Raw genomic sequence first — 16460 nt, 5'->3', positions numbered from 1 at the left:
AGAAAATAAGATTGTGATGAGGTGGTAAAGGAACAAAATGCTTGCAGAGTTGGTGCAGGAGGAAGGGGCTGCCATCCTGTGCGCTGAGCAGATGTGTGGGACGAGCTGTGCGGTGGAGCCAGGTGCTTCTGGGCAGCCCAGGACTGCAGGAGCAGGGAACAAGTTGTCATTTGAGCACCAAGAAATACGTCGTCCAGCCAGCCAGCAGGAGCGCTCCCACCAGCACGGTGTAGCTGAACAGCACAAACGCCAGCAGCTCCCGCAGCACCTTGAGGAAGTGGATGGCAAAGGAGTCCGGCATCGTTCCCTGCAGCACCGTGGTGCAGGTAGGGTGTCTGGGGATGGCTGCAGCCGTGCTCCTCCCCACTCTGTACAAAGGAAAACCAGAAGGATAGAATGACGTCTTTCCCAGCAGGATGGTGGAGCTTTAGGGAGAAGTGGTTGTGTTCAGGAGAGGTAAAGGCCACCCATCCTTTTACAAAAGTTGTTCATTACTGAAGTGTCACATTAGACTTGTGCAAGCTTGTTCGGGTCTTTGCAGGGTTACCAAGCTGTGCAGTGTTAACAAGGAGTTAGAGATCTGGTCAAAGTCTCTAAATCAGGACTGGTTTTTAAGCAAATTACAGTACAGATGCACATGTGGTGTACTCTATTGTGCAGGCACAGAGCAGTGGCCCCAGTTCAGCTAGATCCCAGTATCCTTCCCCTGTGTCAGTGGCTGTGCATCCAGTAAGCTTCGCATGCCAAGCATTCACTGATGACGTATTACCAACAGTGTGTTCTGATCAAAGTGGTCAATGCCTTCAAGGAAGCCACCATTAATATTTAATGATATAATTGCGTCTTAATGGAGATACTGGCACAAACAGAGCCTTTTGTTTAAGAGAAAAGAAAACTGGGGCTTAAATGCAACTTCGCACAGGCAAATATTTCTATCCATCTCAGCTTAAAAATAACCTTCAAATGGGAGACATGGGGTGAGACGTTACAGAATTCATCTTCTATCTGCACTTTAAAGTTATAGTACATGGTGATTTAGAAGTTGCTTGTTTGTTACTTTAATATAAAATCTGAACATTTCATGAAAGTTGCTGACTCCTTAGATTTAATACGGTGAAAACCTGTCTAAAAAATTCTCCTGTCTCGCTGAGTCACGTTATTTTGGTCAGAGCCGTGCCTGATCTAAGGTATCCACACTCTTGGTCAAGCACATAAATGGAATTTAGAACCAGATTTCAGATAAAGCTAACCTAAAAAGATTCTCATCTTCTAAATAGTCTATAGCCAGCAAAAGCAAATTGAATTCCTGTCCTGCCAATTTGGTACATATTTTTAAGAAGTACTTGTGACGAAAAATCCACGTTTTGATTAAAATTAAGTCACTCTTTTGGTCTTATTGAAGACCAATCAGATGTTTCCTTCCAATCTCAGGTGTATGCATATTACAGGAGTGCTTACATTTTAAAACCAGCTGTGGTTTCCTAGTTGTTCAAAGTTTCCTATTTATAGTCTTTACATGACTTTTAATTGTCTAAAGAAATACTGACAAAGACATAAACTGCTTACCCAGGTAGATGAGGGGATCTGCTTCGACAAGTTCCTGTTTCTCTCTGGTTTTGTTGTGCCGCCGTCCCTTGAATTTCTGGCTTCTGGCTTGTGCTGTAGTTTGATCCCCTTCTGATCTGCTCATCCAGGAGCCAGGAGTAATGAGGTTGTATTTGCAGCCCACGAGGACTAATGCACTAGGTGTGGTCAGGACCAATTATTGTATGACAGAGCGCCTTTGCGGCACAGCAGCACGGAGCTCTGTGAATCGCCCCCCTTCCCCGGAGAGCTTTTGTCGACAGCTTTCTGTGAGTTGAAGCACCAGGCTTTCCCAGTGTTACCAGTCAGAGCCTCCATTTGTTTATATGCTTCTTTTTTTTTTTTTTTTTCCTGTAATGAAGTATTATGTCATCTAATGCTTTTTATGCTGCAGCTCAGATATCTGGAAGGCTCCTGTTCTCTGAGGGCCCGGTGCTTGTGGGGCACTGCAGGAGCAGGATGCTTGCACGTAGCTGGGGGTTGCCCAAGGTCAGCAACACAGGTTAAACTGTGCACACTGAACTGCACCCTGTTATCTAAAAAAGTGAGCGCTGAAAACCGTGTGATCTATGTGTTGATCGCTGCCTCACAGCCTTATCTTCACCCTTACACACACAAAAAGCCCTCCCTGCCTTTGAGAGCAAGATCTACAACTCACTTGTGGCAAAGGGGGTGGGGGGGAGACAGGCAAGATGTAGATTTATTTTTAGCAAAGCTGCATTTTGATAATGCTGTATGAAATGTGAAAGTCTTTCTGAGTGGAGGTTGGGTAATGTTTTCTGTTTTTGCTTGTAAACCAGACAAATGCAGGCAGCAGAGAGAAGGAAGGGTATGTACTGCAAATCAAATCTCTTACCTACAAAGATATTACGATGTAGAAAATGGCCCCTTAATTTAATTAAGCTCTCTTGTTATCAAATTATTACCCGCATGGTCAGCAAGGCCTTGGACAGAAGCAGAACATAATCAAGCTGCTCAGGAAGCCTGTTAAGTAGTAATTGCTCCTCCAGAGAATCGATCAACGTCAGGATGGCTTCTTGTTGTTGACTAGTTGCAGGAAGAGACTTTGTTTAGTTTGTGTAGCCACGTGGCTCTTGCTTGTTGGTGGGGCAGGCAACAGCCTGCGAAAAATATGCATAGTGTCATTGGTAAGTTAAAGTTTACCAAGTATTTGGCACAAAGTATTTTTTTTTTAATGTAAGTAGGTTTTGCTTCTAGTGTTGCTAATGCATTTACAAGTCCAAGTGAAAAGGTAAGCAAGCTGTTGAATTTATGCTTTGTATCCTTTGATTCACTTGTGTTGGCTCACAAAGCAGCCTGAGCAGTGCTAATCATTGCCGTGTGATTAATTTTTGACTGAAATGAGGAAAAAATGGAGTTTTGTTTTTTTTTTTTTGCAACACATTACACATCATGCAGGATAACAGAGCAGAAATGTTTGCTAAGAGAGTGATTTAATGTGGGTTTGTTTTTTTTTTCCATAACTGTGTAATAATGAAATTCAGTGTGAAACAGAGTCCTCAGTGTTTGCTGTGGAGAGCGTGAGTTCAGCGTCAGCAACCAAAGGGAAGGGCAGACAGCAGGGCCTGCTCTGCCTTCCCAGCCACCAGCCATAGCAAAGCACACTCCTGGAGCCAGAAGCTGCCACTTGTGTATGTTGGCTCAGCAGCCCCAGCCCCCAAGACCAAGGAAAATTCCGTTGTAATTTCAGGCTCTGCAACAGCAAGTACCACAGTTTATAAACTGAACACAGGAAAACAAGAAAGGTGTCTGTTTTAAGCCTGCTGCTTACTGGTTTACTGACAGCTATTTTTGGTCTGCGTCCCATGTGAGGAGTGCCTGTGTACCTTCAAACACGTGGCACAGTGATGCAATTCACACTCAGGAGTTGCTTTACAGCCAGGTGGGGGTTATACCTGGCACAAATAATCCACCTCCCACTGAGCCCCTCCCAGAATGGCTGAAGTAAAAGACTGCATTTCCCTAGCAACCTGGCTGCAGTCAGTTGCATCCAGTCTGTGCTGCTGACGTGCATGTGTGTAGTTCAAGATTTAGCTGTTGCTGCCTGTGCAAGAGGAAGTCCAGTGAATGTCCTGGCCAAGCAGCATGCGAGATAGTGGACTTAAATGTGGCCTAGAAGTAGCTAGCCCTAAGAGACAGCGCAGTACGGGTCCCTCACAGCACCAGCTGCTTGAGGGGCACTGAGGATATGCAGCAGCTGAATAGTAGAGAACGCTCTTGAGCAGCTGGGTGCAAAAGGAGCCTGTTACCTAATGCTTTCTGTTACATTTTGCTACTTTGTGAATTGTGCGTCATTGCTTTTTTTGTCCTCAAACTGTACCTAAAGGTTTGCAGCAAAAAAAGTCAGTGCTTCCTCTTTACTGCAGTTATCTTTCCCTTGTACAATCGGTGTTCAAGGATGTGAGAAAACTCAGCTGTGACCTGCAAGCCACAGAGACCAGTGATATGAAATCAGGAACAGATGAGGCCCTGCTTCCTGAGCCTGTTAGGAAGAACAAAACTGAAAGAAAAACAGAAGTGGGTTGAGCAGGGCAAATTCCTCTGCCCCAGCACTTGACCACTGATTCATACTGCAAGCAGTTACATCTCTTTCTCCCATTGTTTATTTCATGGTTAATGTCTTCCAGCACCACTGGGCTACTACAAGTTCCACAAACAAACAGTGGGAATACAAGTGCAGAGAGGGAGGTGGGAAGCTGCATCATGGAGTGGTCTCAGGAGCATGCCATTCTTCTGGGGGCATGATTCCTTCCTAGTCAAGAGCCTCACCAGCAGGTGATGCACCTGTGTCACACAGGGCTGCTCAGTTTCACTCTCTCTTGCCACAGTTTCTAGAAAGGGGCAGGCTCTAATTTTTCCATCAAGGATTTGATCCAGGTTGTTCCATTGATGAGTTTTGTGGTGGCAATGACGTACTCTGTGCCTCCATCTTCCATTTGAGATAGAAATCTCAGTGCAGCTATTTCTGCGTATGTCACACCTCCCAGGAAGAACACCAGCGTGACCCGGTTCTCACCGTGCTGACCTGCACATACAGAGAAAGACAGGTTGCCTTTCTTTTATTTTAAATCTCCTATCCATCAACTGTCACTCCAACTCAGACCGTCCTCAAACTAAAGTAAATTTAGGAGCTGATTTAGAAGAGAAGCCTATTGGGCACAGTAGCAGACAGCAGATGCAGACTCCGCTGCCAGCTCTGCAGTCTCTTTATAGAATGTGCCTCTGTCTGGCCAGGCTTAGTACTAACAGAGTGGTGCTGACCTTCTTTGTACTTAGTGTATGAAACACTTCTATTGCAATAGAAGGGTTTTATACACTGATGAGAAGTTAAACAATGTACAACCATATAGTATTTTCAATAGGCACGGTGCTGTCGGTTAATAGCAGGCTGAGTACGTGAGTGGAAGCCTTAAAGAGGCCAAAAAGCTATCCAAAATGAATAGATAAAGCAGAGTGAGACAGGAAGAGGAGACAGATACCTGGACTCTCCCGGCCTTGCTTTCCATTTGCCTCATTTAGACTGACAGAGATGCATATGCCTTTAAGAAGTGTGAAAACAAAACACAACTTACGCTTCTTCTGAAGGCCGGTCGGTAGCTGCTGCCGCTCCTCAAAGTGGGGTCCTGGCAGCATTTTTAACACCTCCTCTATGCTCCGCCACCCCGGCCTTGCCAGCAGCTGTGCCAGGCGCACGCTCAGCGGCGCGTAGCCACTGTACACGTAGGAGATGTCGTTGGGGTTCTGCAAGGGAGAGCAGAGAGTGAGCAGCACGTGAATGCTACTTCATGCTGCAAAGCCACCCCATGTGCAAGTTTTCCTTCTGCACACAGTCCCGTGGCGTTAGATACAGCTGTCACTGCAGGAGCATCTGTTTACCTGCTCGTTAACATCATCCATCCATAAGCGCAGGGTTTTCCGGATTGTTGGGTAGTTATTCCTACCACTTGTCTGCAGCTTCAGGAGCCCAGCCTTCTCTAAGTTGTTTAAGGTCAGTATATGTTCATAGCCGTAAGTCTGCAACATGAAGTTGTTCTTAATGCCGTGCCAATAATCTAGGAGCACAGTGTTCAACATTTTGCCTTTTTTTTTTTTTTTTTTTAATCTAAAAGATGTTTAAGGTCTCCCTAGTGTGTATCCCACTGAGAGCATTTAAATCATGACTGCAAAACACTTAATGATACAACCCTCTCTGTACATATTGTGTAACAGATTTAAGCACCTCCTGCATCATAGCTGCCAGCCCAACAAGCCTCAGCCTCTGCCTGTACACACCTGAAGTCATAATACTGCCCTTCTACAAGATGCATCTGTCTGTAATGCACAAGCTGTAGAGTGGAGGCTTTGGGGTAGATTTTCTTAGATATTTATCAACGCAAAAGTTACAGCCCAACCTGGAGAATCTCTCTTTTGTAATGGTCCAGAACTTTCTGCTTCAGTCCATTATTGCATACAGATTGCAAGCAAACGAGACGTAGGATCTTGATTAATGAATGTTTTTGAGCAATGCAGTCTTCAATGTAGTTGTTAACCTATTAAAACAAAACATAAGCTGTTAGTCAAAGCCCTGTTAAAAGCAAAAAGCAGACCTGGAAAGGAAGATCTAGTTTTGACTAGTGTCTGCAGAAAGGCAAGAGAAGAAATGCAGCTGCTCCCCAGGCAGCTCAGAACCACCTGTCTAACAGCGATCAGCACTGATTGCACTGAGCACCTTCCTCCCAGCACACAGAGCCCTGTACACAGAGCTCCGCCTGAGCACCTGCGCTGCGGGCAGAGGGAGGGAAACAGAGCCTGGCAGAGCACACAGTGCAGGAGTGTCTCAAGTAGGACCAGTGATATGCATCACTTGGAATAGCCTGCTGCAAACACAAGGATACACACAAGGATGGAGCCAGACATTATCCAGATAAAGTGGTTTCTCTCTCAAAAACAACAACAAAAAAGGAACAAAGAAAAATACATAGATAGTTTTTTTGAAGAGTTACTGGCTGTCATCATCTGCTTACCTTATCTGTGTCTATTCCAGACATGAACTCCTGTTCTACTGTTAAATTATCAAAAAAATCTTCAGATGCTGTGGGAAAAGAATAAAAACCAATGCAATAGCAACTGACAGCTAATTTTCTACATTTAACATTAGCAGAGATGCACTGAGTGGAACAAACACCATTTTTGTCAAGGAAGTGTGTCTTACGTCTTACTACACTCCAGTTAGTCAGACTATTCAGCGAATGAATACTCACTGGTGATGTCTTTGATGAGTTCTGCAATGGAGGTGTGGTTTGCCAGAGAACTCCTTGCTGCCTGCATGTGTGGCAGCTGCGAGACAAACTGCTTAATCTCTCCAACAGTTTTTGCGTGGTGTCTTTCCTAAAGAAACAAATCCATCACTAAGGTTAGGTGTTGTTCAGATCAATCAGCCACCCCCTAACTGGGCCAGTCTATTATGGAACACAGTGCAAGAGCAGACACTGTTACAGATGTACAGCATTTTGTCAGAAGAGTTGCACATTTACACGAAAATTGCAGCATTACCTGTAACAGTGCTTTGATAGAAGAGGCAAGTCATAATACAACAGGAACAGGGACTGTTTTTTTCTATTATACCATGCTGCCAATCACCTTTCTCAGATCAGCTGTGACTATCTGTTCCTCAGGTTTCCTTCCAGTAACAAGTACCTTTTTTTATGCAGACAGTTTTCTTTACCAGCTGCCAGCACACAGGGAGCTCTAGGCAAATGCAGACAGAGATGGGGGACATTTTCCCACAAGGAGAAGCCTGCCTTTCATTGTGCCTGGCTGCAACAGCGTCCTAGATTTGGGGCAATGGTCAGACGAAACACAATGCAGACTTCAGCTCTCAGAGCCGCCCAGAGGTCTGTATTTCATGTGGGCTACATGCCTCTTGCTGCAATTTAGAATATAAATAAATTGACACGTGAAGAATTTAAGTAAGTGGGCAAGTGCAGGCAGGAGAGTGATAATGAGAAGCCTGCAATCTAAGAAGTCTTCTCCTGCCAATATGGTGCTGTTTCATTATCACCTATTACCTCTGCCAATTTTCTTTCCTCTTGTTAGAATAAATAAGTAAATTAAAAGGCAACAGTACAAATAATCCATCTTTAGCACCATCAGCACTACTGCAGTAACAGACATCTTCTAGGAGATGAGGCTAAGCACACACTACTTCAGTTAAGGTATCACTACTTCTTCTTAAATGTGGCAGAAATGAAGAAGCAAAGTCAGAACAGCAGTGTTCTCTGGCTGGGGATTAGTCCTGGCAGCAGCTCAAGCTGCCAGCCACAGCCCTGCTTAGCACAGACCGTGTCTGTACCTGATGTCAGGAACACCCGAGGGACGCATCGTTGGATACAGGCCTCACCTCAAAGGCTGCTGAGATGATCTTGGCCTTCTTGCTCAGCACTGACCCCACAGCATTGAAGTTCTTGTCTCGGATTTCAGCATACAGCTCCTCAGCTGAGTTCAGCTGGAGTTTTTTAGGCTCTGTGGGGAGATCTTTGCCACCCTCGCCTTGCTTCTTCGGGGCAAACTTCTCAGGAGGGAGTTTCACATATGCTATCAAAGGCAGAGAAATAACTCTGATAAGGACTTACCAGTGTAAGTTAACAAAGCACGCTGGGAACCTGTATTCTGAGCTGAAAAGAGTTCTTGTCAGCAAAGCTATTATGAATGTCAAAACTACTTCATACGTGCATGTTAATTAAAAGAGAGCCTGTTGGTACTCACATGGGGACCCAGAGATGCACATTTATCAAAAGCCAAGCACTAGGTACCAAAGAGGCTTGCAGGCAGCCTTCCAGCCAGTCACCAGGCCAGCATAAAACCTGTAAATGCCTCTGGAGTTATTCTGCCTACTGCCCAAAGAGAAGGGGAACACCTTGACCGACCTTTCACAAACTACTTCCGTTTCCCTCAGTATGCATTGAGGGAGCCACCCAGGCTGGATGGTGAAGGCATGCACTACAGTTTCTGTTGACCAGAGGCTCCTTGACCTGCAGTACTCACTATTCTGAATTCCATAGATTTCATCAATCAGCCCTTCGTATGTCAGCTGCGTGGCTAACGGTGTCAGCAGGTCAACGTTGCGGTCCAGCAACAAGAGGGTATCAAAGACTGGAAATATTGAGTTCTGGCTTCCAGGGAACTCACGCTTCATTCTGATCATCATGTTAGCCACGTGCTGAAAGGAAAACACATTGGTCTGTCAAGCCACAGCAGATGGATTTGACTTCTAGGCTGTATAGGTGCGTGCAAATATAGGGGCACAATCCTGTATAAAGCAAGGGAACAAGAGGTACAAAGTGGCAGTCAGGTGGGAGCAAGACAAGATGAGAAAATCAGAGCCCTTTGCTGCTACTCTCTGCTGCTTAGCAGGGCAGCAGCTGTGGCCAAAGCACTGGCTTCCTCTCAAGCTGCTCCCTCATTACAAAAGGTACCAATTAAAATACAGGCTAATCAGAAAGGAGGAAAAAAAAAAAAAGCATGGCAGTGAAAGGGAGAGAGAAGACAGTGCATGAGCAGTAGACTGTACATTTCCAGCTTTATTCAGCCATTCTGATAACGGAGTGGCTAACTGTTAAACTCCATAGGAGAACTGCTGAAAGCACAAAAGAAGCATACTGAAGAGCAGACCCTAAAATCAGATAACCCTTCTGACAGGAAGCCTTACAACACAGCAGTAATTGTCCTTTTGACCAGAGATAACGACAACCTGGCGGCTGTGATCCCAAAATTCCAATACTACAAGAATACACGTCTGGATTCAAAAACGAACTCCACAGATGGCATTTAACCAAACTCTTGTTCCACAGGACAAGATGTATTAAGCAGCAGCATTCACCTTACCCGGGCACATTCGCCCTTCCCAAAAATCTGGGGGATGGTTCCATAGAGAGCCTGCAGAGTCATCAGCCCCTTGGCCGCGTGGTACAGGCTTGTCTGGTCACTCTCCAGGTAACATTCCTAAACAACAAGGAGGATTCGATGGAAGGCGTCCACCCGACACAGCCGCTTCTTCCGTGCAACGGATCAGAAGAGACACAGGCCAGGGAAATACCTAAGGCCATAGGCAAATACAGACCTTATCTGTGCTGTTAGGTAAATCACTTGATACCAATCACTGTGAAATGTGCTACTCCTGGTTTGACAGAAAGAATGAAGAGAGCCAGACTAGAACTGCAGTGAGCCTCTACCGAGGCCCATCTGAGAACACAGTAGCTCAGCACAGCACTGACAAGCAGCTGCAGGCCCTCCTGGCTATGTTTGCTAAAGCCAAGACAGCAAAGAATATCTCTTGAAAGTTTCTGTCCTAGGGTGCAGTTTTCTTAGAAAACACACATAATTTGTAACACACACAGCACTGCACACAGCTTTTCTACTGCATGTTGACATGAACTGTGCTGGTTCTTTGTAATGACTGATCATTTTAAGCCTTGTGAATGAATGCCCGATTTGTGAAAATAGCACTGGTGGTTAATAGCTAGAGGGATGGGATGCAGCTTGACTGTTCCTGCAGCGTTCAGTAAGACAGCAAATGGACGAGTTCAGGCTCAGTTCAGCTCTCAGAACTAAGATGCATTTGCTTTGCAGGGCCTTCTGCTGTTCGAGGGCCTGACTCCAGGAGCCAGCACGAAGCAGCTGCCTTAAAGCTGAGCCAAGCTCTTACCTTGAAGGCGCTCTCAGACTCCATGGACAGCAGGTCCCCATCGAAGGGTATCAGGTCCAGGCTGTACTGCTCCCGGTGGATGAAGGACCCCAGCACGCCCTGCTCTTTCAGCCACTGCTCGCACAGCAGGCTGCGGCGCGGCACGAAGAGGATGTGGAAGTCCCTCTGGGGAGAACGGCCTCTGTCTTCCCTGGAAGAATCACGGCAGGGGCACAGCAAACAGTCACAACATCACTCGGCGGCACAGCCAGCCGGCACAGCGCGGGCTGAGGGCACTGAGCTCACGAAACCTGCATTCATAACCTTCTGTTTCCGAGTATTTCACATGCTTGTTACCCGGCCTTTTGGACGTTCAGCCGCCGCTCTGGGTGTGGGCGGGGCAGGGCGAGGGCATCCCGCGGCCGTACCTGCGCACGTTGTCCGTGATGATGTCCATCAGCTCCAGCCTGGGCCTCACGAAGAAGATGACGTTCCTGACGTCAGCCTGGGGCAGGCGGCCCGGCTTCAGGGTGAACATCTTCTCCACCTCGTGCTCCTGCCGGGAGACGAAGCGTCAGCCGCCGCCGCTGCCGCCACCCACCTTTCGGAAACCACTCGTGATTAAAGAAAGACGCTCACCTTGAGCAGCGAGTACTGCGCGATCAGCCCGAACGGCCCGGTCAGGTACTCGTCCCACACGATGGCCTGCGGAGGGACAGAGAGGCGCTGGACCGCGCCCTGCCGACTCGGCTCCCCTCCCCACCGCCGCGCCCCGCACCTTGGAGCCCGCGCACTTATCGAGGAACTCGCGCAGCTCCCTGCGCCCCGCCTCGCGCAGAGCCGTCAGGTTCACGCGCCCCGAGCTCAGGTGGGCCGCCATCGCTCCCGCCCGGCGGCGGCGGTCAGCTGACGCATCACGTGACAGCCGGGGCGGTGCCGGGCCTCGGGGGCTGCCCGGTCGCACAGCGCCCCCTGGTGGGCGCCAGGGGAGACGCGGCGGGACGCGCGTACGACGCTAGGGGAACCGAACAGAAGAGAGTAAACGCTTTTTTTTTCTCAAAATATAACTTTAATATATATATGTATATACACACAAACACACGCTCACTGTATAGAAGATGAAAGAATGCCGAAAAAAAAAAAAGGCATGCCTCAAACTGTTTCAGGTGTACGCAGCAGATGGGTCTCTAAAAAGCCCACAGCAGCGCCTTATCCTGTCTGCACTGCACACCCGAGGCAGGGTACTGCAGCCCTCCGGGCCAGAGGCAGAGCTGGAGGCCAAGGGCACAAACTGCAAGCGAACAAGGAAATGGAAATTAACACAACATAGTTCTCAACCCAGTCCAGTGTCAAAAAAAGCATAAAAATCTAAATGTACAAATGCAGCTTTAAAATGGTTTAGTGCAAATATGAAAATTAACAGCATAATTTTAAAGTATTTAAATAAGCTTTAATATAACTATAGTGCTTTGTTCCTATACATGTTTTCCCACCAACAGATCCAACAGCACGGGGGCACGACGTGTTAGAGCTGAAACAAACCCAGAGCCTGGGAAGAAACAGCATAAAGTCATCCATTAAATCATTTATTTATACCTCACTTAAGTTTAATAAAGGGAAATGGGGTACTTATTAGTGGAGGAGGAAAATATTTATGAATTTACTGACTCTAAAGTGGATGGGCAAAGGGAAAGGGAACAAGGGGGTCAAGAAACACCATCCCCTGTCCTGACATTCAGCACACAGAAATGCTGGTTGTGTAAATGTCCGATGGGCACGCAGACAGGCCGGCCCCGGCCGCGTGCTGTGTCAGAAGGTCTCGTCGTCATTGCAGTCAGCTGTCCAGTGCCCAAACATCTCGCAGGTGTCGCAGTAGGGCCGCTCCTCCCGCCTGCTGCCGTGGTACGTGGAGTGTGGAGGCTCCTCCAGCATCTGCGCCTGGGTCGGGCAGTCCTCGGTGTCGTGGAGATCAAAGCAGCCGCAGATGTCGCAGAAGAGGCGAGGCGTCTTCTTGGACAGGCCTTCCTCCTCACTGCAAAACCAGCACCAGCGCGTGTCAAACAGAGCAATTATCTCTCGTAATTCTTTAGGTAGCTCTGCTTCCCTCCCGGTAAGCTATCTCACAATTACTGAACCTAAGGAATACCATGCTGGTCAATAAAATATTGTTACAAAGACTCTCCTGAAGATCACAGTACTCCACGTCTCCTTACACTACACTGTTCACTACACAAACTGCTCTGTGGAAACATGTGCACACATAGAGGCATTATCTGAAAAGAAACACAGTGAAGCTAGTTTCTGTTCTTCATTAGAGAGATCACAACTCACAATTTATGAAGTAGGTTTTCATTCTGTTTCTTGGACTGGATCTCCCCATCTCAGTGTAGATAAATGCATCTTAAGGGCAAAGACTCTTCTATGAAACTTGGAAAGGACTGACCTCAACCAAGACTGACAACAGATACGTTACAAGACACCAGCGCCTGTGGCAGGTGAGTACTGGGGATCATTTTGCACCACCCAGCACCCTGCAGTAATAGACCTAAATAGATTCAGTCTACCTAAACTAAGGAGGAAACTACACATTTGTTGTGGCAGCTGAAACCAGGCTGATGCGTTGTGCAGCTGACAGAACTGACTCCTACCAGCACACAAGCCGAGACTTCCCATTAGGATTTGTACCTGTCATAGTTGATTGTCTCCTCTTCATTGCCATTGAGGGCTGCTTCACACATTCTTTGTATTTTCAAGTTCAGTTCTTCATTTCTCCTTTGCAGATCTACTATCACTGAATTCAGGAAGTCAATCTGTGACATTAAAGAACAAGAACAGTCAGAAGGTTGAGGACTGCCTGTCCACAGAAAGCCAACACCACAGGAACGGCCCTCAGAATGACAGATGTTAATGGGTCTCAACCCACCACCACCAGATCAAGCTCTTTTTCTAAGGTTACTGTTTCAGCATGAGAGCCAGCAGTGTAATTCTGATCAGAAGTACATCTCTGTTCCTCTGGACCTGCTGCTCAAGTGGGTGCACCAGGGGCTGCCAGTGACTCCCTGAGCTACCCCAGAGGTGGCAGTGAGGCAGCACAGTGCACCCACGTGGCATTTCCTGAAGCGGTCCGAGCCACTGAGAGATCAGCAGACAGCACTATGAAAATACTACTGGCAGTAACCAAGTAATGCTTGGCAAATTGTCATTGTGCATAAAATAAAAGTAAGGCAAGAAATGGAACAAACCTCTTGCTGATCAGAAGAAAGCATTGTCATCAGCAGGTGAATTCAGGGAGGGAAAAAAAAAAGAAATTGGTGGTTACTTAATTGGTTAATTGCACTGCTTCTGACCTCTGTACAGACTGTGTCACCAGTAAAGACTTTTAATCAGCGCGACCAACTCCAGTGATTTAACAGCACTGCTATTCCAACCATGCATCCTAGGCCTTTGTTGTCACAGGCAGCCCTGTTGCACTGCTTTCTTTCACATGTCCACTATGATTACTGTATCCTTTCATACACATTTTCCTAAATCTGTTTGAATCATATGGTAACAGAGCAGCTAGTTCCTACCTCTACTTCTCCTGCTTGCTTCCTCATGTTATTCTAGCCACTGACATTTCCCCTCAACAGCAAAAGGTGAAAACAAAAAACTGTCTATCGTAGTCCCGATTTCCAAAATGTGCTAAGGACAGTATGTGGGAGGATTGCACTGTGCCTATAGACACACTGCTGTTTTAGCTCACTGATGTTTCAATCAAATACCTGTTTATCTTCTGCACTTTCATCTTGAAGTAGATTAGCAGCAATATCACCTTTAAAGAGAAACAAAAAAGCAAGGCATAAACAACCAGTTATTCAAAGCATGAAACATCCATGGCTTAGTCAGAGACTGAAAATAGCGGGCTATCTCATTTTAACTATGCATCTAACAGCTGCAAAATCTGCAAGATTAAAGCTGACAGCACAGAGAAATAAAGAAGCTCTCTCTTTTACCTGAGGGGCTAGTTACAGTTAATGGCTGTTCGCTTTTTGCCTTGAGTTTTTGCTCCAAATTCTTCACCTTTTCCTCAAGTTTCAACTTATCAGACTCCAGTGACTTAACCACTGACTGTAAGGTTTTTGCAGAAGCATTTTCTCCACGGAGCACCGTGATCTGCAACAGTCATTAGAGAATGTTTAGGTCCTCCAGAATGAAATGAAAGCACAAAGGCAACATGCTAAGTGCTAAACTGCCACCACAAACACAGGCCAGCACTCACCTAACTGGGCATACACAGACATCTAAAGATTTAATTCTAAGGTTTAACTATGCTAAGTTAATAAAGTAAAATAAATCAGCCAACTCTTCAGCTACAAGTCAGACACTGCTAGCCATGGGGCTTTCCATAGGATTTTCCTGCTTTTTCTCATTTACCTCATTTCTGAGTTTTTCCAGTTCTTCATCTTTCTGTGTGATCAAGGCACTAGTGTCACTGATGGATTTTTGTAAAGATGCTCTCTCTTCATCAATTTCTTTTTTCAACGTGGATTCTCTAGAAGAAAACCAAACACAACCAGGAATCATCTTAAGAATAAGTTAATGCTATTGCCTTGAGAATAATTTCAAGTATTAGGATACCATAAGAAGTTGTTCTTCAAAACAAAGATCAGTTCTGTACGTAACTAAGGTTTAGTATCTGTATAAACGTGTCAGATGTCACAACTTTGGAAACAAAGCAAGAAGTTTACCTAGGAAGCACATGCCAGAATCTGCATATCATCGTATCCGTTTGAATTTAAAGAAACAAGTTAACAGACTGAGGAGACACAGGATAAACAGATATGGTGCACAATGTTCCACCAAACCTAACATCAAAGTTTTGTTACTTCTTGAAAATTATTGACAAGCAACAAAACATGCATGCAAAGCTCATTATACAAGTTGTCATGCAAAGCATTGGTGATGCTGGAAATATCAAATGGTCCTCACTAATTTCAATAATGTTATTTCCTGAAACAGATACTTAGAGTGTTTGTAGGCTTTTAACAAATCCTGTTTCACAGAAATCCACGTGGGATTTGTTTTACTTCATGAAGGGTTTTAAAAAGAAATCCTCCCAAGCAGACACAAACCCTTTCTGTGTATGCATGTCCTGGCTTCATAGCTTTTTCAGTTATCTAATGAAAAAGAGCAATCACTTCTGCCCACATTCCCTACCCCGTCAGTGTCCTTAAGGCATCACCACAGTGATGTTCTCACACTAACACCAGCAGGTCTCCCTGGAAGTCAAGGATACGCCCCGAAGAGCAGCTGTCCTCTGATGGAAGGACTTTTGCTACTGAAGTTCTGTACAAACTAAACAGGTTTTTGTTTAAAAGAATAAAACCAAAACAAAAAAGGCCACCAAAAACCAACCAACCAAACAAAAACGTGTTACTCCATAATCTGTGTTTACTTATGTAAAGGAGAAATCTGCTTTTGAAAGCACCACCAGTGCCTGGCAGCTGACTGTCAACTCTCCAGGCCCCTGAAGCCAGTCCTCTATGTGACTGCAGACATCTCCATGCAGATGATTGTGGTCTCACCGCTCAGAAGTTAGCTATTTTTCTTCTTCCAGGCTCTGAGAGCTGATGAGAGCTAAGCTGTCAGAATGCGTATCCACAGAGACCAAACAACACAGAGATTTCATCTCAGTAAGTACATAAAACTCTGCTCTCTGTGCTGAAGGGACAAAGAGCGGAACAACACTTGTGGGACCCTATGCTGCAGGTAGGGGACAGCTGGCAGGTCCAGGCTGAAATTCTTTATATCCACAGGATCTACAGTTAGTGAGAGCCATGATACCCAGAGTGTGAAATACAGCAAATCTCACCGACTTGATAAATGGGAAACTCAACAAGGAGGGCACAGTTAACGTAATTCTTCCATTGCTAAGGTTATACTTAGAAAAGAAGCAGCAAGTGGAGAATCTGGGGTTTAGAAAAGCTGGTGCAGCTACCAAAAAAGAACCAAAAGGTTGATTTTGGTCTATTTTTCCAATGAGAGAATTTGATATAAAGAGAAATGCAACAACAAGCTGCAGATCACACGATCTTGCCTTGAATACAAGTTATTCTCCTGTTAACAAAAAGGGCAGTGGCATTTAGCAGACCTCCTCATTATCCTTTATCAGATCTGATTCAACAGAACACTAAAAGCATGTCAATCTCAGTGT

The 16460-nt window shown here is 45.8% G+C and overlaps 2 protein-coding genes across 5 annotated transcripts in view; both read right to left on the bottom strand.

Moving 5' to 3' along the window:
• Window positions 1-4190: 4190 nt before the first annotated feature.
• VPS33A (VPS33A core subunit of CORVET and HOPS complexes) lies at window positions 4191-11152 on the bottom strand. Its single transcript, XM_042829210.1, has 13 exons — window positions 11046-11152; window positions 10907-10972; window positions 10696-10823; window positions 10289-10478; window positions 9469-9585; window positions 8629-8803; window positions 7985-8178; window positions 6846-6972; window positions 6609-6676; window positions 5997-6134; window positions 5482-5619; window positions 5178-5346; window positions 4191-4630 (listed from the first exon to the last, which is right to left on the bottom strand). Exons 1-13 carry the CDS (start codon window positions 11145-11147, stop codon window positions 4437-4439), a joined length of 1806 nt encoding a protein of 601 aa, XP_042685144.1. The 5' UTR covers window positions 11148-11152; the 3' UTR covers window positions 4191-4436.
• Window positions 11153-11313: 161 nt separating this feature from the next.
• The window catches only part of CLIP1 (CAP-Gly domain containing linker protein 1), a 63501-nt gene continuing 58354 nt past the window's right edge, over window positions 11314-16460 (bottom strand). For all 4 annotated transcript variants that reach the window (XM_042829183.1, XM_042829186.1, XM_042829185.1 and 1 more), the window contains 6 exons: window positions 14681-14798; window positions 14260-14419; window positions 14029-14078; window positions 13510-13515; window positions 12953-13077; window positions 11314-12299 (listed from right to left, as the gene is read on the bottom strand). In XM_042829183.1, the coding sequence (XP_042685117.1) occupies window positions 12077-12299; window positions 12953-13077; window positions 13510-13515; window positions 14029-14078; window positions 14260-14419; window positions 14681-14798 (682 nt within the window). In that variant the 3' untranslated portion in view covers window positions 11314-12076. The remainder of the gene's footprint in view (window positions 12300-12952; window positions 13078-13509; window positions 13516-14028; window positions 14079-14259; window positions 14420-14680; window positions 14799-16460) is intronic.

Source organism: Centrocercus urophasianus, unplaced genomic scaffold (genome assembly GCF_019232065.1).
Source record: "Centrocercus urophasianus isolate 14NV4802_14NV808 unplaced genomic scaffold, USGS_Curo_1.0 seq_30, whole genome shotgun sequence".
NCBI classification, from domain to species: domain Eukaryota; kingdom Metazoa; phylum Chordata; class Aves; order Galliformes; family Phasianidae; genus Centrocercus; species Centrocercus urophasianus.
The sequence above is the reverse complement of the archived record's forward strand: the minus strand, read 5'-3'. Positions and strand labels throughout refer to the sequence as shown.

Excerpts from the sequence above, each read along its gene's own strand:
- VPS33A (XM_042829210.1), bottom strand. The coding sequence starts at position 11,147 with ATGGCGGCCCACCTGAGCTCGGGGCGCGTGAACCTGACGGCTCTGCGC. Across the intron at positions 8,179-8,628 it reads AATCTATGGAATTCAGAATA|CATATGTGAAACTCCCTCCT; the intron begins GTGAGTACTGCA and ends TGCCTTTGATAG. Across the intron at positions 4,631-5,177 it reads GACCGGCCTTCAGAAGAAGC|GTCAGCACGGTGAGAACCGG; the intron begins GTAAGTTGTGTT and ends CTGTATGTGCAG.